The sequence below is a fragment of the Paralichthys olivaceus genome, chromosome 2, assembly GCF_024713975.1.
Source record: "Paralichthys olivaceus isolate ysfri-2021 chromosome 2, ASM2471397v2, whole genome shotgun sequence".
Lineage (NCBI taxonomy): Eukaryota > Metazoa > Chordata > Actinopteri > Pleuronectiformes > Paralichthyidae > Paralichthys > Paralichthys olivaceus.
Genome location: NC_091094.1, coordinates 27,050,560 through 27,069,388, shown reverse-complemented (window position 1 = coordinate 27,069,388; position 18,829 = coordinate 27,050,560). Strand labels below are relative to the sequence as shown.

The 18,829-nt window shown below is 42.0% G+C and overlaps 1 protein-coding gene across 1 annotated transcript; it reads right to left on the bottom strand.

Moving 5' to 3' along the window:
- Positions 1 to 476: 476 nt before the first annotated feature.
- On the bottom strand, positions 477 to 14,507 carry lhfpl4a (LHFPL tetraspan subfamily member 4a). The gene is made up of 4 exons (XM_020086485.2): positions 13,972 to 14,507; positions 2,203 to 2,439; positions 1,439 to 1,455; positions 477 to 663 (listed from the first exon to the last, which is right to left on the bottom strand). The coding sequence occupies exons 1-4, from the start codon at positions 14,375 to 14,377 to the stop codon at positions 610 to 612; spliced, it is 714 nt and encodes a 237-aa protein (XP_019942044.1). The 5' UTR covers positions 14,378 to 14,507; the 3' UTR covers positions 477 to 609.
- Positions 14,508 to 18,829: the final 4,322 nt, after the last annotated feature.

Sequence of the window (18,829 nt, the reverse complement as noted above, 5' to 3'; positions counted from 1 at the left end):
AGAATAGCGAAGAGAGGAACCATCACAAAGACAGACGACAGGACAGTAAAACAAGAAGTTTCAGAATTTCACAGCTTACATGGCTTTTTCATGTATAGGGTCAAAAGTGCTTAAAATGTGTCTGTTTCCATACATGTTAAATGTTGGTTGTTCCCGGGATCAGACATCGTCAAATACAAAGAGAAGCGGAAAAGCACAAAGTAACTGTACAAAATCATCTTTTCAGTGGTTGGTTTTTTCTGTCAGAAGTAGCACCTGTGGTTACACAACATATTTATGTGACTTTGAAAAACTGGAAAAAGCTCATTCCCTCTCATTAAAATACAATAAATCAAATACTCCTCCTGCATGCATTATTATCATTATTAGCAACACGCTAATCTTCATTGTCAGTAACAGCTCATTTTACAAATGATCACCTCCTGACTCCAGTATCACAGACTCGTCATGTTTCCTCGATGTTTGAATATTTCTTTTCAGACCAATTTTACAAACCACTGGTCTCAAAGCCCAGAAGTTTTTATCCTGAGGAGAAAGGAAGGAGGAGCAGGACAGAGGGAGGGAGGGTTAGGAGAGAGGGAGCTGAAAGAGCAGGAGAGGAAATGTGACTCAGTGGAAGCGCTGGATTCCAAATCTTGCATCCCGGGGGTCCCGGATTATAATCTGAAGGAGGAGGAGAGAGAGAGAGGAGATGCAGCGTCAGTTTGGCTGAAACTGCAACTTCTTGGACTGCAAACACAAAATGTTTTCGTGTCACCATGACACATTTTTAATAAAAATGTTCAAAGTGCTAAATTCCAAACACCACAGCAGTGTGAGGGAGTCGTTTGTGCCACATGCTCCAGAAGACACTGGAACTCCTCCTATGTTCCAGCCTCTGTTTTCATAAAGCATCTTCATTACCTGTGAACCTGTGACCTCCTCTCTCCTGCTCTGTTTGGCTCAAATCGTGCAGCAGAACAGACGCCGCAGGAGCAGTTGTGTAACCGCTATATTTAAGCTCTGGTTGTTGTAATGAAAATAATCACAATGATATTTATAGATGTAATGAGTTCAGTCACGTTCAAATGTGTATTGCAGCACCAGAACAGGTTAGTGTTTGGAATCTAGGCTCCGACTTAATCTCTCCCCCCCGATATGATTACATAGATATGATGGGAGTGATGAGCAAATATTTAGAACCCCCCACCGGAGCTTACAGGTGGATGCTGGGGTGGTGGAGGGGCTGAAGCAACTGGCAGCAACACTGACACAGATGATTGTGGAGAGTGAGGTATGTCACGTGGTGAATGCGTCATGATTGAGGCAGAGCAGCTCCAGTGGGCTGCCTCAACTAGCTCGCAGGGTTCGCTCCATTTAATGTATTACTACACTGAATGACATAACACACACACGCACGCACGCACGCACACACACAAGCATAAGAAAATGTACTTACCCTTGATACAGCAAAGTCTGTGGAGAAGACAAAATGGGAAAAATGAATCATATTCTTTTATTTGGATCTAGACAAAGGCGACAGGGCCCATACATTTAACACAGTCTTAGGTTCAGGAGTTACAGGGATTCAGCACAACAAAGGAAAGTGAAGATTTCTTTCTTTCACTCCATTTTACTGTTTTTCAACAAAGTTGCACAAACCATTGTTTTCAGTTGCTCATCAGTCAAGATTCCTCCTGTTCACGTGACCTGGTTTACAGCTCTGCAACACTGTTCTTTTGATAAGAACATTTGAGCTTCCCAGCCTGAGGCTGGCATCAGAGGAGAATAGCTGTGATGCGAGTGAATACAACTAGTCCATCTTTTACTCTGATCCAGTTGAGCTGCAAACTGTGTTTTCTGAGCGCTAAACTTAATTGTGGTCATTTTCTTTGATGAAATACATTTATGGGTTGAACAAACCGTCTTGGACCTGGCCTATTGGTCATGTAGTGTCAACTGTTCCTTGTGTCTCTACGCCACCAGTGATCACTTGTGAGTGGGAATGTGGACAGCCACACTCAGCTAGTGTTCTCTGTGTTCTCTCTTTATATATATGTGGTTCTCATGGCATTTTTTTGAATTTCCAGGGAGAGACACTTTCAAGGGTTGAAATTACACTTTTAAGACCGGCATTGATTTAAATGTCCTTTATTATCTTTGCCTTTCTAAGGTGTGTTTTTGACTAAAACTACTTGTGACTGTTGATTTGTCACCTCTCACCTCTGCTGTCGGCCTTCAGCTCCTCCTGCAGGAAATCACTCTGACGGTTCCCCAGCACAAAGGCCAGGAAGGAGAGGACGAGGGCGTCCAGGATGCCGATGATGGCGAGGATGTAGGCCCAGCGCACCGAACAATTGCCCAGAGTATACCTTCCCGTGTCCTCTCCACACATGTCCCGGATCACTTCTGCGTCCCAGCCGTTCGGGAAGATCACACAGCCGAGCACCAGACAAACAGCTGGACGGACGGAGACAGCAGAAAGAGAAAGAGTGGATGTAGCAGGGATTTGAAAGATTGATAAGTGTTTGAGTACAGTGACATGATGGATGTGGTACAGAGCAGAGTCACAGTATTTGGGTTTTTGTGAGAGCGTGTGTGATGAGGTGTGGAGCATTGGGTCAGAGTGACAGGGTTGAGTTCCAACAAAGGAAGAAAATCAATACAGGGATAAGGTTTAGTTGTAGAACAAAGGATGGTTTAAAGTGAGGGCAGTGGAAACAGGAGGCAAAGGAAGGTTAGGAGAGGAAATAGAGGAGTAATCAGACAGTGGACCAGGCAGAGGGTGAAGTGAACAAGATGGAAATGAGAGGAAAGAGGAGAAGCAGAGGAGAAAACACATTTCTTCCTGAGTTGTCAGTGTTCAGGTATTTCCACTTTCTGCCTCATCCCTCAGAAACAGCGGGCTGCACTGTACTGAGGTGCAGATTCAGTTGTTGGCTCTGTGGTGACACCATGTGTTAGTTGTTGCTGTATTCATTCAAGACCCTGAAACAACATGTGAACTAATATAAGATGGATATGGACCTTATGTTTATATATATGTGTGTGTAAATGAATGGTACTAAGAAAAACTCAGGAATCGCTCCAGTAGATAACCTCTGCATCTCTTATGGTGGAGGTATGTGTTCGACTGAGTGGCATTAAAGTTTGAGAAGGAGAGAAAGACCCGAGGACGCAAAATGCTTATGTTGGGCAAACAAGTAGGTACAGCTGTTGTTGCCACTGCACACAGGTCTCCACACAAACACACTTGTTTGCCATTGAAGTCAGTGAATATAAAATGTAACCATGAATCATTGATGACTTCTGTAGCAAACGTCTCAGCTCCTCCAGCTAATCGTCACAGTCCAATGTGGAAGAGGAAGTAATTCGAGTATATCACTCACACAAGGTCACACAGGCCAGCTGTTCCCTGTGATGCTCAACGCTGTAATGCCTCGAGATATATGTTGTCCCGAGCAAAAAGGAACTTCTTCTTCTATGTCTGTGTTTGTCGCCGAGATCATTCAGGAGTGCAAGAGACTTCTGTTGCTCAAACACTCGAATTCAAAATATTATACATGCACATATTATATCAGGCCTTGTGGATGTGTGCACGTTCCCATAAGGCCTGTGTGGTCCCTTGGTGTGTGGGTGCAGCTGAGGCCATGTTGGCTCTAACAGATGGGTCTGTCAATGCCTCACTTACTGGACCACTGCTACTTAGAGCCATGCACACACAAATAGAGCTCAGCTGACGCTCGGGTGACATTTTGGGAAAGTGAGGACATTTTGGACTCGGTTTAATGGTTAGGGTTAGAACTATTTTCAGATCAGGGTTAGGGTACGGCTTAGGGTTAGGCGTTTAGCTGTGATGGTTTAGTTAGGGTAAGGGGCTAAGGGATGCATTTTGCCGATGAGTGTCCTCATTAAGATGTAGGAACATGTGTATGTGTATGAGTGAGGTTCTGTTAAATGTCAAAGATTCGTGGGACTTCATCGCACATGTGGGTTCGCATTTATCAAGCAGATATAATATATATATAATTTGAGATATCTGTCTTAAAGGTCCAGTGTGTAAGATTTAGGTGAAAGGGATCTATTGGCAGAAATTGAATGTAGAATAATCCTCATGATGTTTTCACTAGTTCATTTCATCTAAATTGTATGAATTGTAGTTTTCTTTACCCCAGAAAAGGTCCTTTATATTTGAATACTTTATATTTACATCGAGGGGACCCTCTCTACGGAGGCTGCCATGTTTTTTACATTAGTCCAGACTGAACAAACTAAACACCTTTTGAGTTTTTATGACAACTGAAGCTACCACAGGTTCTTTTTCATGTTTGGAAGGAGAGGGTGAGGTGAGGGGTGTTCAGCTGCAACATGCAATTTCAACTCTAGATATCACAAAATTCTACACACTGTACCTTTAAGATGCTTTGATGGAACAGCACCGTTTCAGTTTTACACATTCAGAGGAAAAGGCCATAAAGTGTACACAGTGTTTTAAAGTGTGTTCTACAGATAATTGAAAATAACGGTGAAAGAATGTGTTATCTTGGGGTTTAATTCTTTGTACTATGATGTAAATTTTCTATGTTGGTATTTTATTTTATAAACATGGGAAAGTTGTGTATAATCACAGAAAATACACAATAGAGTTGATTACTGAAGGAAAGTAAAACGTCAATTGCAGTTTCCATAAATTGTTATATAAATTATATAGTTGTGGAGAATACATCAACAAACCCCCCCCCCCCCCTCCTCCTGGCTCATCCTTCTTTCCTGTATTTTAGGATCCATAGATGATACAGTATGTTAATATATGAGTACCACAGCCCGGAACCTGGAACTGTTCTTTGGGAGGTTGACCTGGATCGTTCATCCAGTGATACTGAAACCATTGATAGAGCCTGGTACCCCAAACACCAGTGCTAATCCTACGTGTAAAGAGGCTGTTCACTTCAACCCCAACAACAACACCAGAGAGACTGGAGCTCTCCATCCAGCAACGCACCCACCCCTCACCTCAGCCCCCTGCTTCTCTACAGACTCAAGACTCCCGTGGAGAGGGAGGAAGGTGAGGCTCATTTTATTTGCCTGTCCTTTGAATATGGAGGAGGAGAGATCTGCATTAATTCCCTGGACTCCCTCAGCTCTGCAGATTCATGCACTCTAAGCTAAAGGCCATTTCACAGGCTGTAAACTCCACTGAGTCACACTTCACCTCCTGCAACTCCCCTGACAGCACCAACCAGGAGGCAATCTCATCCCCCAGTGAAAACTACTGAAGCGTGTATGTTCATACTTTTCATTCTTTTGAGTCATTATAGAAAATTTGCAGAAAAAGACAGCTGATTGATTCACTTCCATCTTGAGGGCCATCCATCACCTTATGTTCATTCACATTGAGTCAACAAGCAGACAGACCTCGTATCAGGAGTCTGTCGTCCCAGCCCTGGTGGAACATGATGCTTGTGACATGTTTTAAATGTTGTTGCATGTTCAGTAATGATCCTGTGAGTTTTAGCATAAATACTATAAACTTACTTGACATATTAGATTAGGAAAGTCAGACTGTGTGTGTGTGTGTGTGTGTGTTTATATCTAATATAGACGAGTGTCCAAAGTCTGATATAACTTCACACACACTGTATTTATATGGACTCAAGCCACCTTGCTCATAGAACTATTCACTAGAACACCAAACAATACCAACAAAAGCACAACTTTATCCTGTTAGAGTCTGATTAAATAAGAAAGACAGTGAAGGTTTACACCATCATTATACCATTTGTACAAACAAAGCAAAGTCTATCAGACTCAAGCTGGTCATTTAAAAAAACTGATAAAAAATAAATGCATTAAGACATAATGTCTTTTATTATATGCGTCAATCTCCATTGGCAAAACCTGGTGCTTACATTACCCAGAATGCAACTCAATTCCTGAAAATGTGTTCAATGAATGAATGTACACACTCATTCAGATGAGGCTTTTAATATAGTTCCACTGATGAGGTCAGTGCTGTTACATTTTTTACATTGGAAGAAACGTTTCTCCAGCCTTCCTCGCTGTTTGTTTGAGATAGACGCGACTTCAGCCTGATTATTCAACCTTGTTATTCTTGCGGGGGCTGGAACAGAGCATGCAGTGATGTCAGAAGAATACAAAACGCTCTCAGGGCAGCGAGTGTCCCAGAATAACCCATCAAATTCTGCATTTATGTAATGTCTGAATTCAGTGGTTCCAGTGACCTGTGTGTAAGACTGCAGACAGACGGAACAGCTCGCTCGTGTATCATCATCTTCCCCGAAGCGAACACAAGATCAGAGTCGACTGTCAGTATCGCAAATGTCTCAGGTCATTTCCAAAAATAAGCAGCGGAGGCTCATTATAGCAAAACAACCTGAGTCATTTCAAATGAGATTTTTGATTAGGCTACTGTCATGTGTTTCTAAGCTATAAAACATCTTTGGTACACAAAACCCTCAACTAGAAACATGTTTCTATGTCGACATACGCAAACCCCTGATCAATTCTCTTATATTTTCATTTAGTCTCTAACAGAAACATCTGTCTCCACTGAAGCAAAACATTCAGCTTAAAAAAGACCTCTTCCTGAGGCCTCACTCTTTAGTGCACATATCAAACAAGCCACAATGAGAATATATGTACAGCAGCTGCTGAGTGATGCTGTATGTTGTCCATATAATCTCCCACTATCTCTCTCTCCCCTCTTTTCCACCCATCTTTCCTCTCCTCGCCATTTTGCTCTGCTCAACCGGTCGAGGCAGATGACCGCCCACATTGAGTCTGGTTCTAGAGGTTTCTCTCTGTTGATGAGGGAGTTTTTCCTCCACAGTCGCTGCTCATTGTGGGAACTGTTGGGTTTCTCTATATTAATATGATTTTAAGGTCTTGACCTTCTATGTAAAGTGCCTTGAGATAATGTATACTATGATTTGGTGCTATACAAAGACAATTGAATTGAATTGAATTGAAATTGGAATAAGAGGAAATACTTCTTCTTCTACAGGAATTAAGAAGACAGAAAGATACAAACCATACCAAGAAGTAAGGTGTTACAATCAATTTAAGGGACATGCCATGATGAATGTGGGGTTGTTCATTTAGTGCATGAACATGTGCAGTATAGTGCATGGGAGAATCAACTATTTGAATGCGCTGACAACTCTGCAAGTTCAAAATGTCCCCTCCTTTTAGCTCTGATTCCATCTCTCTACCCACCCAGAGAAGCATATCTGGCTCTTTAGCTGCCAAATGCTCAGAAGCATTTACTGCTGAATGCTCACAGCTATTGGCTGGTGTTTGTGTGCCACCTGGTGCTGGACAGGCAGCATGCTTGTCTCACCACTCTCACAGGTACCTTTTGCTGCATTATTGCTGATGTTTCTGCAGAATTCTCTCTGGGTTGATCATCCTTTGTTTCATCGTCAATGTAAAACACTGACTTTAATTTTGTGGTCTATTTAGCATTAGTATGGTCATCAGCTCAGCCTATCCCTGTCTTTGTTGTTCTTTATAATTACTATTTCATGGTCAAACACCAACCAATCATGACTAACTAGGACAAATTCTGCTTAAAAGTATGAAACGTATAGAGAGAAGAGTGAAGGAGGAAGTGAGGAAGAGATCCTGAGGAATTGTTTTCTCTGTTTTCTGAATGTAGGCTAATTAGATACAAACAACAGCTGAAGCATCCTCGTTCCTCCCGCTTCCTTTCTTTATCTTTCACTCTCTCATTACTCACTCACTCGGTTGGGGGGAGAACCACATAGAGTGTGTGTTGCTGAGATTGTGGACCCTTGACTTCAAAGGAGGTGTGCTTTGTTCACGTAGTTTGCTGGTATCAGAAGGAGAGGACATTCCCAGGAGCCAGTGAATCCTCAGATAAACAAGGGAAATGTAGCTAATAGTCGGGGACCAGAATTGGACAGCTGGGAGAGGAAGGGGGTTCGAATATTTTGTTGCACCAATGGGGAACTTCTGTATGTGCAGTTCATTAGGCAGGTTGATCAGATGGAGACAAACTGTATTTCTACAGTCTAAAGTGTAATGAAAGATTTCCATGATTTTTAATGAATTTATGGACATTTCCAAAACATGTTTTTTATTTTGTCATTGTTAGTTACTGTGTGTCAATTGGTGGATTTAATCCACTAAACAAGAAATTGGAGATTTATTTATACATTTTGGTAATAGATTTTAAAGCTCTGAATACTGTTGCCACTGTATCACAGCATTGATCCTATTGATATTCCCAGTAATTATCAATGAAAGCTAGCAGTCGAACCTATGAAAGACAGAAAACTCCTGTACAGGTCGAGGTAATTGAAAGAATAGTCATCTTCCGATTTGACATGGGAGGACATGTCTTTGGATTTCAACAAGCAGGGTGGGAAACATCACAAACATCACAGCCAACATTTCTCTTTAACCCTGATCCTCTTTTCATCCAGTAAGCTCGAGTTTGCATGTATATGCGGTTGTAAAAGAAAAAAACTGGCCTTGGATTTGACACCATCAAAGAGTTATACCACCCGTCTGCTATCACCACACAGAGAGACACTGATTAAGATGTCGACACTCAAGCTGTGAGCAGTAAAACTCTGGAAGGTCGGCATGCTCTCAGTGTAGCAAGTGTCCCAAAATAACCCATCAAATTTGTATGCAGACTGCATTTACATCCCATAAACTGTTCTACATTGACACTGTGACTATGAGCAGATTAGCTAAATGGGCTGCTACAGGGTTCAAGGATGGATCTCAGATTTTTCTAAATAAGGGGCCATAAAGGGGCCACATTTCACTCTTAGGGGTCAAGTATACGTCCAACATCCATGCACAGATCCTTATTCAGCAAAGTCATTCCTGGTTTGCCGTTGGCTCTGTAGAGAAAAAACACATATCATTGAATATATTTTGCTAATTGTTCCTTGTTCAAACACTTGGTGCATTACAACAAAGCTTAGAAGACTTATATTTATCATTATTTATTTATTATTTTATTATAGATTTATTGCATTTCAATCTGAGATTTAAAATGTTAAACACATCACATAACACTGTTTTAAAATACAGATTAAAATACTGAAGTCTCATCTGTGATGACTCAAGTGACTAGTAATGGCTGGGACAGGGGCACTTAAGATTTCAGTGTGGAAACAGAAACCCTGGATGTGTCCTCTTGTGCGATACTGCAAACTATAGAATCCTGCTTCTGGACTCCTGTTCAGGAGAACTGAGCACTTTCCCTGATTTCTAGTTAGTGCAAGAGCAGATTTTCAAGTGCTGGCGTTACTTTATAAATCACTTAATGGCCTCAAGCAAAAATGCATTTATGATATACTCAAAATATATGAACACATTAAGCCCTTTGGATCTTTGAGAAGCAGTCGGCTGTTCTTCTAGATACAACCAAACTGACAGATGGAATTTCCCAGTTCGTTCAAATGTAAAAATCCAAATTTAAAACCTTCTGGAAAATATCATTTGCGTCAAAGCAACATAACATACTTATATAACATACTACATATTTGCTTTATTTTTTTATACCTTCATCAATTCCTCAGTATTGAAGTTTAGGTTTTTGTGTGATCATTTGGTGTGGTGCAGAGCAGCTGTCCCTCTGGTGTTTCTGACTGGGCAGGCGTCTGTTGGGCCGACCTACACTCTGCTGGCAATCAGCAGAGCTCCGTCGCAAGGTCCAAGACGAGGAGAAGCCCCAGAGTGGAGCTGCACCACAGAGCTGATTAAACTATCACCTGCATCCGGTCTGAGAGCATTAGATTAGGCTCAGCTCCAGTCCCATTAGACTGCTTCCTCACTGACACACACACACACGAACACACACACACACACACACACACACGCTGCATCTGTCATTGTTAACTTTAGTGTCAGGGAACTAAAATCAGGGCACACAGGCGGTCCAGGGTTAAACACAGGATCAGCTTGGTAAAGATTCCTATGGACTTAATACCAGGAGGCCAGTTGGAGAAAGTCAGCTGAGACTGCAGAGCGTCTCACTCGGACATTTGAAGTCACAGACGCACCTGCTCCGGTGAAAAAACATAGGAACTGCAAAGTTCAGTGCATGTCTGAAAGCAGCTTATGCTAACAGCTCTATGAGGACGTAATACTCATCACACTCAAGAGACCAAAGTTGTTGGATAGATGAAAATGAACGGACAACAACAGAGTGATGTGTTACTCAGCCCAGCTCTGTGCCATTCAACAACTCAAGAGCTGCGATCGATAAGAAAAGTAGACATCAGAAAGGGGGACGACTCCATCAGTGTTTCAAAATGGTGATAAGGCTGCACATGTAAGACATTCATTGTGCTGCACTCTGTTCACATGAAAAGTGAGCTGGAGAGACGGGTTCAAACTTAGCTACGCCTACTTTCTCAGTTCTGCACAGCTGACCAACCATGACAAGAGGTGTGTGTGAATCATCAGTTTCAGAAGGTCACACAAATATCCCTCCAGTCATTTGGCCCCTTTAAAGGTACAGTGTGTAGAATTTTGTGATTTCTAGTGTTGAAGTTTCATGTTGCAGCTGAACACCCCTCACCTCACCCTCTCCTTCCAAACATGAAAAAGAACCTGTGGTAGCTTCAGTTTCATAAAAACTCAAAAGGTGTTTAGTTTGTCCAGTCTGGACTAATGTAAAAAACATGGCGGCCTCCGTAGAGAGGGTCCCCTCGATGTAAATATAAAGTATTTAAATATAAAGGACCTTTTCTGGGGTAAAGAAAACTACAATTCATACAATTTAGATGAAATGAGATAGTGAAACATCATGAGGATTATTCTACATTAAATTTCTGCCAATACTTCCCTTTCACCTAAATCTTACACACTGGACCTTAAAGCTGCCACACCTGTACATCACATCTTCTGTATTTAACGTGCAGAGATAGAAAATACAGCTTATCAGCAGTGGCTGTTTGTAAACCACCTGATTCCTGATAGAAGGTGTCCGTAATGGATGTAGGCAAAGCTACAAGTCCATAGAAAGCTACTGTAATGACCCACTGTACCAAACCTAAAGGTTGAGGCTGGTTCCCTCCTCTCACCTCCAGTCCCTATGCCAAGCTCATGGACAAGCTGTCCTCCCAGCAGGCAGAAACAAAATCAGTGTCAACCATAACCAAGCTGACCCCAACATGTCTTCCCAACAATTCCACTTGTGATTGCCTGATAGTAATCTGTACTATACCCCCCCTCCCCCAAATGGTGGTCAATTGGGCATCTTTTTTCCCTCAGTTGGAGCTTCCTTATAAATCCATTCTCTTTGTCATACATTTTCAGTGCTTGAGATGTTTTGCAGACGTGGTTTCATTATTTTGGGGAACACATAAATGGACTCAGAGGTGTATTCACTGGCTTTAGCATCTTCACATTTTCCCTGTCATCGCCGCTGCTCCATTAGTTCATCTCTTCGTCCTTTTGGTGTTCATGTTCTCATGAGTTTCTAGACTTTGCTCATCTCTTTTCCTGTTGAACCTCCCTGTTTTTTATTCCCCAGACCTGAAGAATATGTTGGGGGACATAAAACTGCCCCATTGTGGTTTTTCTTGCACCTTTTAAAGCTGACAGTGGGTTTTCCAGAGAACTTGTGTGCACTGCACTAATTTGTACTGACCTAGCAAACCACCATATAGATCACTGAGCTCAGAGCTGAGCTCATGCCAGCATTTACAATAGTCACAAACTTGTCAGCTGAAGGTAAAATAAAAAACAATAAGTAAAACAGTATGTTTTCTTACTTTTGAATCATCAGAGCATGAAGGGAAACTTTCTGGAACACAGAATCCTGTCATACAGTAAGATTATGTTTCCCTGAGTTACGTTCACATAATAGATAAGAGACAAACCATGTTGTTTTGCTCGTGTTAAGTATTTGAGGATTCGAGCGTATGTCTTATGCAGAAACAGCCATATTTTTTTCCCACAGCAGAAATCATGATCAGATGGGACAGCATTTGTTCAGAATTTGTGTTTTCACAGAAGTGTTGAAACTAATTCACCATTAATGTTTTGTCAGTTTCACACCTCTGAAGCAACGGCTGTTACTCGGATGAGTCTAAGAAACACCAGCAGGCTCGGCAGAGAGTCCGAGAAATTGAAGAAAATATGCTTGTGAATGGAGGAAGAAGAAGAAATGGAGAAGAAAGGAGTCTGGGAACGACTGGGGGACCCTGTGAGTGGGAGATACCAAATGGGGGAAGGGGGTAAGGACCTATAAATGCCACATAGCTCTTCTATTTATAGAACCAGAATAGAGGCTTGTACATGTGGAGACATCAGTGCAGTATGAGCTTAATATTCAGCTGCAATGTTGTGGTGAATATTGTGAATTAGGACTGTGCTATCACTGTTAGATCAAATGTTCATATTTAAGCCATCATTGCATTTTGGCAATTGTTTTTTCTACCCTTCTCTCTCCTTCATCTCTTTATTTCTTTGTCTGCCCGTGTCTCTCTTGGCGTTGATATCTCTGCGAGAGACACTGAAGTCAATGATTTCCAAAGGACCTGAATCCACCACCATCCACACTCAGCTGCCTTATTGGAAAGAATAATCTGGCCTCCAACACGTCCTCTTAGATAATGTCAAATCTTCCACACCAATGCACAATTAACATCCCACCCTCCACCCCCTCCCTGCACATACACCATCATAGTGTATCCCATCACAGAGGAAGTGAACTCATGCTAAGCACAGAGAGAACAAAAATCGACAAAAGCCAAATCAAACCCATCTCACACCTGCCAAGTCTCTCAGCACCTTTATAAGAACGTGTGGAATCAGTTTCATCTGCATCCATTTCATTAGTAGTTTGTGTGATCGCGAGTGTGCCAGGGGATTCTGTGATGTCCGCTGAGCTGAGACACTTGTGGGCTCCACCTGAACCAATACAGCAATCTGTTCAACACTAAATGATGGAGGAGTACCAACCACACACACACACACACACACAAACACACACACAGGCACATACACACACACACACACACAAACACACACACAGGCACATACACACACGCACACACACACACACACACACACACATAGTATATAATTAAGCGTTTTTATGAAGGAAGCATAGAACTCTAGAACGAACCTAAAGTCAGAAAAAATGAACACAAAATCTTTGCGTTGATTCAATATGAAAAATGTAATCTGACACTGATGGAAACTGAGTCTCCTCTCCAACGTATCCCTCACACCTCCTAATGTAATTACATAATTCAAAGCCTTTACATGGTGTTGCTCCAGGTTTTGCACAGATGAATGGATGCACTTCATGGGGATAAATTACAGCAATGCATGTACCAGATCATGCATAATGTAGGCTAATCTGGAAGGAAGGTCTGGCAACCAAAATAGAGGCTGTGATCGTTGATGCAACACTGCTGAAGGCATTTTATTATCATAATTCCATACAATTACACACATTATTTCAAGCAGCCGGATGAAAAAGAACAGGCAGTGTCAGAATGATAAATAACGCTTTAAGGCCTCTTTTTGTTGGCGAAATGCGAAGCAACACAGTGGAGTAATGACTGATGACGCAGATATTCTTTTTTCAGTTTGATAAAAATATGCAGGACACCAAGCTCTCAAGAGACGGTCTCCAGTGCATCACATGACTCCGGATAGACCTTTGGGGAACTTTTCAGATCTTTTCACGTTCATGTTTCAGCTATCTTCAGAGCTAAGGTGAGCAGCCGTGCACAGAAACAGGCAGAGAGGGAGGGTGTCTGCGCACAGATGGAGTAATATTCTCCTGCTGTGCTTAATCTTCGGAGGATCACAACCATGATGAAATTTCTGACAGAGATAAAGTGTAACCTAACACGTAATGAGGTGACGTGGGCTTATTGATCCTCTTCGTCAAAAAAGTGTTGGCAGACCCCCTCCATTGCCCACCCCTTGGCCCCCAAACACACATCAAGTGTCTCCCACCCTTACCACATAGCAGCTGCGTCCAGGCACACGTCTTGTAGACCAGGGCGGTGTTGCAGAAGAAGAAGAGGGTGAAGCAGCCGATGCAGCTGAGGATGAGCACCATGGACATCAGCACAAAGACGGAGGCCACCTTGAAGGCTCCCGACGGGATGGAGCTGAAGTCAGAGAAGCTGCCCTGGCACAAGATCTCCCTGTTGGCTTTCCCATTGCCCACGCAGTAGTGGAACAAGCCAAAGTAGCCAGCCTGGGGGGTGTTGACACTGTCACCAATCCAGTAGGGCTGGATGAAGACCACCACGTTGATGATGGCCAAGCAAATGGTGAATATGGCCCACAGGACACCGATGCTCCTGGAGTTGCGCATGTAGTTGTCATGGTAGATTTTGGAGGCTTCCTGTGAAGGCAGCATTTTTGTCTCCCAACCACGGGGCCCCTTCCAACCCCTTCCCTTCCTCTCCTCCCCCTCCCCACACAGCAGTGTCACCCTGGTGTTCCTGCTCCTTTTGATCTCCCTTGTTTCCTCTTCTATCCGTGATGTAAAATGGATGAAATGGAATTATATTAAAAAACGAAGACGCATCAACCAGCAGATCTAGATCCTGCTCCTGTTTTGGATTAGTCTCACATCTGAATGCCCCCCTCACTCCTTCCTCCCTCCTTCCTCCCCTCTGATAAGTGAAATGAATTCAGGGGCGAACTGTGATTCACCTGATGGGGAAAGCCTCTCCTCTCTTCAGCTCCTCTCAGCGTTTAAGGCACAGCAAAGCCGACAGTCGAGCTCACAGTGCCAAACACAGCAGCCAAATATAGACAACGAGCAGCTCTGTCTTCAGTCAGCACTTCACCTCCGCTTTATACTGTAATGTTATCTGCTCTGCTGTGCAATCTGATGCAAAACAAGAGATGCAATCCTCCCATCGAGTGTCCCTGATATGATGATGAATCCTCTGCAAATGTAGGAATCCAGAAGAAATGAACAGAGAGAGGAGTAGAGCCTGTGACATGCTTCACTGATAATTTAAAAGAGAAAAAAATAAATCAGAAGAGAAAAAACATGAAAGAAACTCTTGCACGACGAGAGCCTGCGTAAACATCGTGCAACACTGCACACACCGCCAGCCCCGACTGTGGATTTGGATCCTGTGGCTCTCTCTTTCACTCACTCTCTGGATATCTCTTCCTCTTGTCCCTCTATGTTAGCGCTCTCTCTCTTTCTCTCTCTCTCTCTCGCTCGCTCTCTCTCTCTCTTGCTGTGCCCCCTGCAGTCTCTCTCTCTGTAAATGACAGCAAGTGCACAGTTTTGATATTGCAGAAATGTGAATACACCCCCTCACAGACTCCCCCTTTCCCTCTACAGTCGCAAACACACACACACACACACACACACACACACACACACACACACACACACACAAGGGATAATAAACCTCAAGAAAAACATTGCTATTACCTATAGGACCTGGTTATAGTAATATGACTTAACCTCATTAACATGTCATTATGATGTTTGATGTGATGCAAGATGTATCATGGAACTGCAGGGAGCCAATGAGAATCTCAAAAACAGCAGTGCGATTGGTATCAGAGGAGGAGCAGTGTAGTTTATACTCTCTATTTGACATGCTCAGTCCGTCAGGGTTGGTGATCACGACTAACATATTTGTAACATTGTTTAGTCAAGACCTTTGGCTCTGTTACTGCCTGTGGGTAAATCTAAACAGATGAGTGCCTGACAACCATGTCCGAAATAAACCTAATGTTGAAAACATAGTCTACATGAATTTTTGCTAAAAGGATTTGGAAAAAGGGATTCGACATGGTGATGAAGGAGATAAAAAGTTTTAACTGACAAAACACAAAAAGCTGATTATTCAGTGAAAAGGCTCAAATAAACATGAATCATATAGGTGCACAATCCAACTCAAATCTGACACCATGTCAGTGAGACACCACTACAGGCCACACTAAAAGCCAAACATGATAACATTGTTACACAAACAAAGAAAGCATAAAAGCTCAAGCAGTAAACTATAGTCGTTCGTCCATCAACACATTGACTCACATAGCTACTAAATATCAGCACTGTTGGATCATCTGGAGCAATGCTCTGATTAGTGGAGGTTTGGAGCAGGTGACTGACAGAGAAATAACCAATCACGGATGAGTTTGCCCCCGTTTGTCCAATCTAGCACCAACCTACATATCAAATCAATTTAAATTTAGCTCACACTGTATGCTGGCCCCTAGTGCCCGGGGCATGTGGGTACTTTGCATTCTCTGTGAGTCCTCGAGCTGTGGAACACGCACAGAATCGGCGCTTGTGGTCAAGAAGATGGTTCGTGTTTTCTTTCATAGTCATGCTTCTAATGTTGTAAAGAGTGATACATAATATACATTAATGTTCTGATACATTAACTTGAAGGCGATCTTGTACAATTCACTCTTCTTTGACTTTGGAGTCATTTTCCAGTTCCAACATGTCTAAATTATTCCTATAGCCTATAAGCACTTGCCGTTGTGAAGTGTACAGTAGCTAGCAAATCAGAAAACCAGAGGTTTGTGTGTTTGCTGAGCAGAGTCGGAGCTGCAGGCGAGAGGCTGACGGGTGGGTGGAGATAGAAATGTGGCTAATTTATAGAGCAGGGAATTCAGATGAGTTTTTTCATGGATAACATCCATATATGTCGTATTCAGGCGCAGAGATTAGTTTTTTATTTTGATTTCCTTTAAACTCTCATCAATCAAAAACATTCCATTCCATTAAAACCAATTGCCTCACTGCCAAATCCTCGCCCAAAATGAATGTGTTTTTTCCTCTGAATTTAAAATGAGTTGACCAATGGTTCTGTTTACTGTTGTTTAAATTCATCAAGTGTGAGAATCATAAGTACATTTTCACAAGTTTAGCCACACGGCTGTCAAACCTTTAAGAAACTGCAACTAAATCATAAAGTCATACACTGTGCAACAACTTGAGAAATGTGCAACTCCACTGCAATCTATGGTCAAAGTAAGTCACTGTACAAATTTGCATTATCAATTAATTCAAAACCATTAGATTGTTTAGAGTCAATAGATAAAATGTAACATTTAATAAGTTATATCAAACAATATATAGAGGATTTTTAGGATGAAAGAGATTTACCCAAGAAGACGTTGTAACTGCTGCCAAAGAAGCTTATGCAGAACTGATTTAAAGGTCAGAATACTTTAATAAATGAGGTATTTCACTAAAGAAATATCTTAAAACATGTTTTCATTTAATCATACTGTGAAAATTGAAAGGTAACATAAATTAAAAATTAAATCAGAGAAAGCCTTTCTTAAGTTACTATTTATCCACCTGAGGTAACATCATATAATGGTACAATGGTTTGGCAGCTGTATGGTGCAGTGGTTAATACTGTTGCCTAACTATAGACTCTGAATTTAACATACATTTGAATGTGGACAAGAATGGTTGTTTTTCTGTTGGCCCTTGAATACACAGGCCAATGACCTCCCATGACCCCCTATGACCCTCAAAGGATAAGTGTTATATAATGGACAGATGGACATATAATTACATAATACTCAAATATAATAGAAAGAATGATTACTTTGATTTTAAATTTAGAAAGTACTTGGCTATAGAGCCTTTCTCATGTAGTTGAGTCTCACACTATGTTTACACATGACAGTGTGAAAGCAGCATGAAGAGGTCATATTGGCCATAGTAACTGCACATTAGATATTCATTAGCTGTGGGGCTGAAGACCACACAAACTACTGACTGCTGGCTTCGGTTTTTTACCATCTCATCTATAAATGAATGTCATGTCAAATATATGTCACCCTAACCAGAATAAAAGCAATCCCCTGAGAATAATGAGATTAGAACATTCCAACATAATTGTCAAGTTACTTTATACATAACTAACATAACATAGCTAACTCATGCTATGACACAACACATCTCGGCTCCAGGCTATAGGACTTCATGCCCAAATCAGTTAGCGGATGTACTGTGGATAATGTAGGCACTAGGAAGAAGAATAGATGGAATAAATGTAAGACAAAAAAGTAATATCTCTGGTTCTGTTGCAGATGAATTTTGATCTGCAAGTCCAACATCTTTTCATGGGTAATTTGCAACATTACCAATTTATTAATGGCAAAAAGAGATGATAGTCATGCAAAATACAGCATACTGTGTAGTCAGATCAAATTCCAAAATTTGCTCCTCCAGACATGTTTTGAATTATTGAAAATATTCATCTAATTTTGTATCTAACATGTTTTATTCCACAGAAAAGTTTGATTACCTTGGTAAACTTTCTTAAAAGAACATATTATCCCTCTCACATAGTAAACAACGTGTGGCAGCAGCACTGGGTAAGTTAACAACGTGTGGCAGCAGCACTGGGATAGTTAACAACGTGTGGCAGCAGCAGTGGGTTAGTAAACAACGTGTGGCAGCAGCACTGGGTTAGTGAAAAACGTGTGGCAGCAGCACTGGGTAAGTTAACAACATGTGGCAGCAGCAGTGGGTTAGTGAACAACGTGTGGCAGCAGCACTGGGATAGTTAACAACGTGTGGCAGAAGCAGTGGGATAGTAAACAACGTGTGGCAGCAGCAGTGGGATAGTACACAACGTGTGGCAGCAGCAGTGGGTTAGTAAACACCGTGTGGCAGCAGCAGTGGGATAGTACACAACGTGTGGCAGCAGCACTGGGAAGGTAAACAACGTGTGGCAGAAGCAGTGGGATAGTAAACAACGTGTGGCAGCAGCAGTGGGTTAGTAAACAACGTGTGGCAGCAGCAGTGGGTTAGTAAACAACGTGTGGCAGCAGCAGTGGGATAGTAAACAACGTGTGGCAG

Bases quoted from the DNA above. Each gene is read 5' to 3' on its own strand.
- lhfpl4a (XM_020086485.2), bottom strand. From the start codon at position 14,377: ATGCTGCCTTCACAGGAAGCCTCCAAAATCTACCATGACAACTACATG. The intron at 2,440-13,971 runs GTAAGGGTGGGA...CCGTCCGTCCAG, and splicing joins CTGGACGCAGCTGCTATGTG to CTGTTTGTCTGGTGCTCGGC.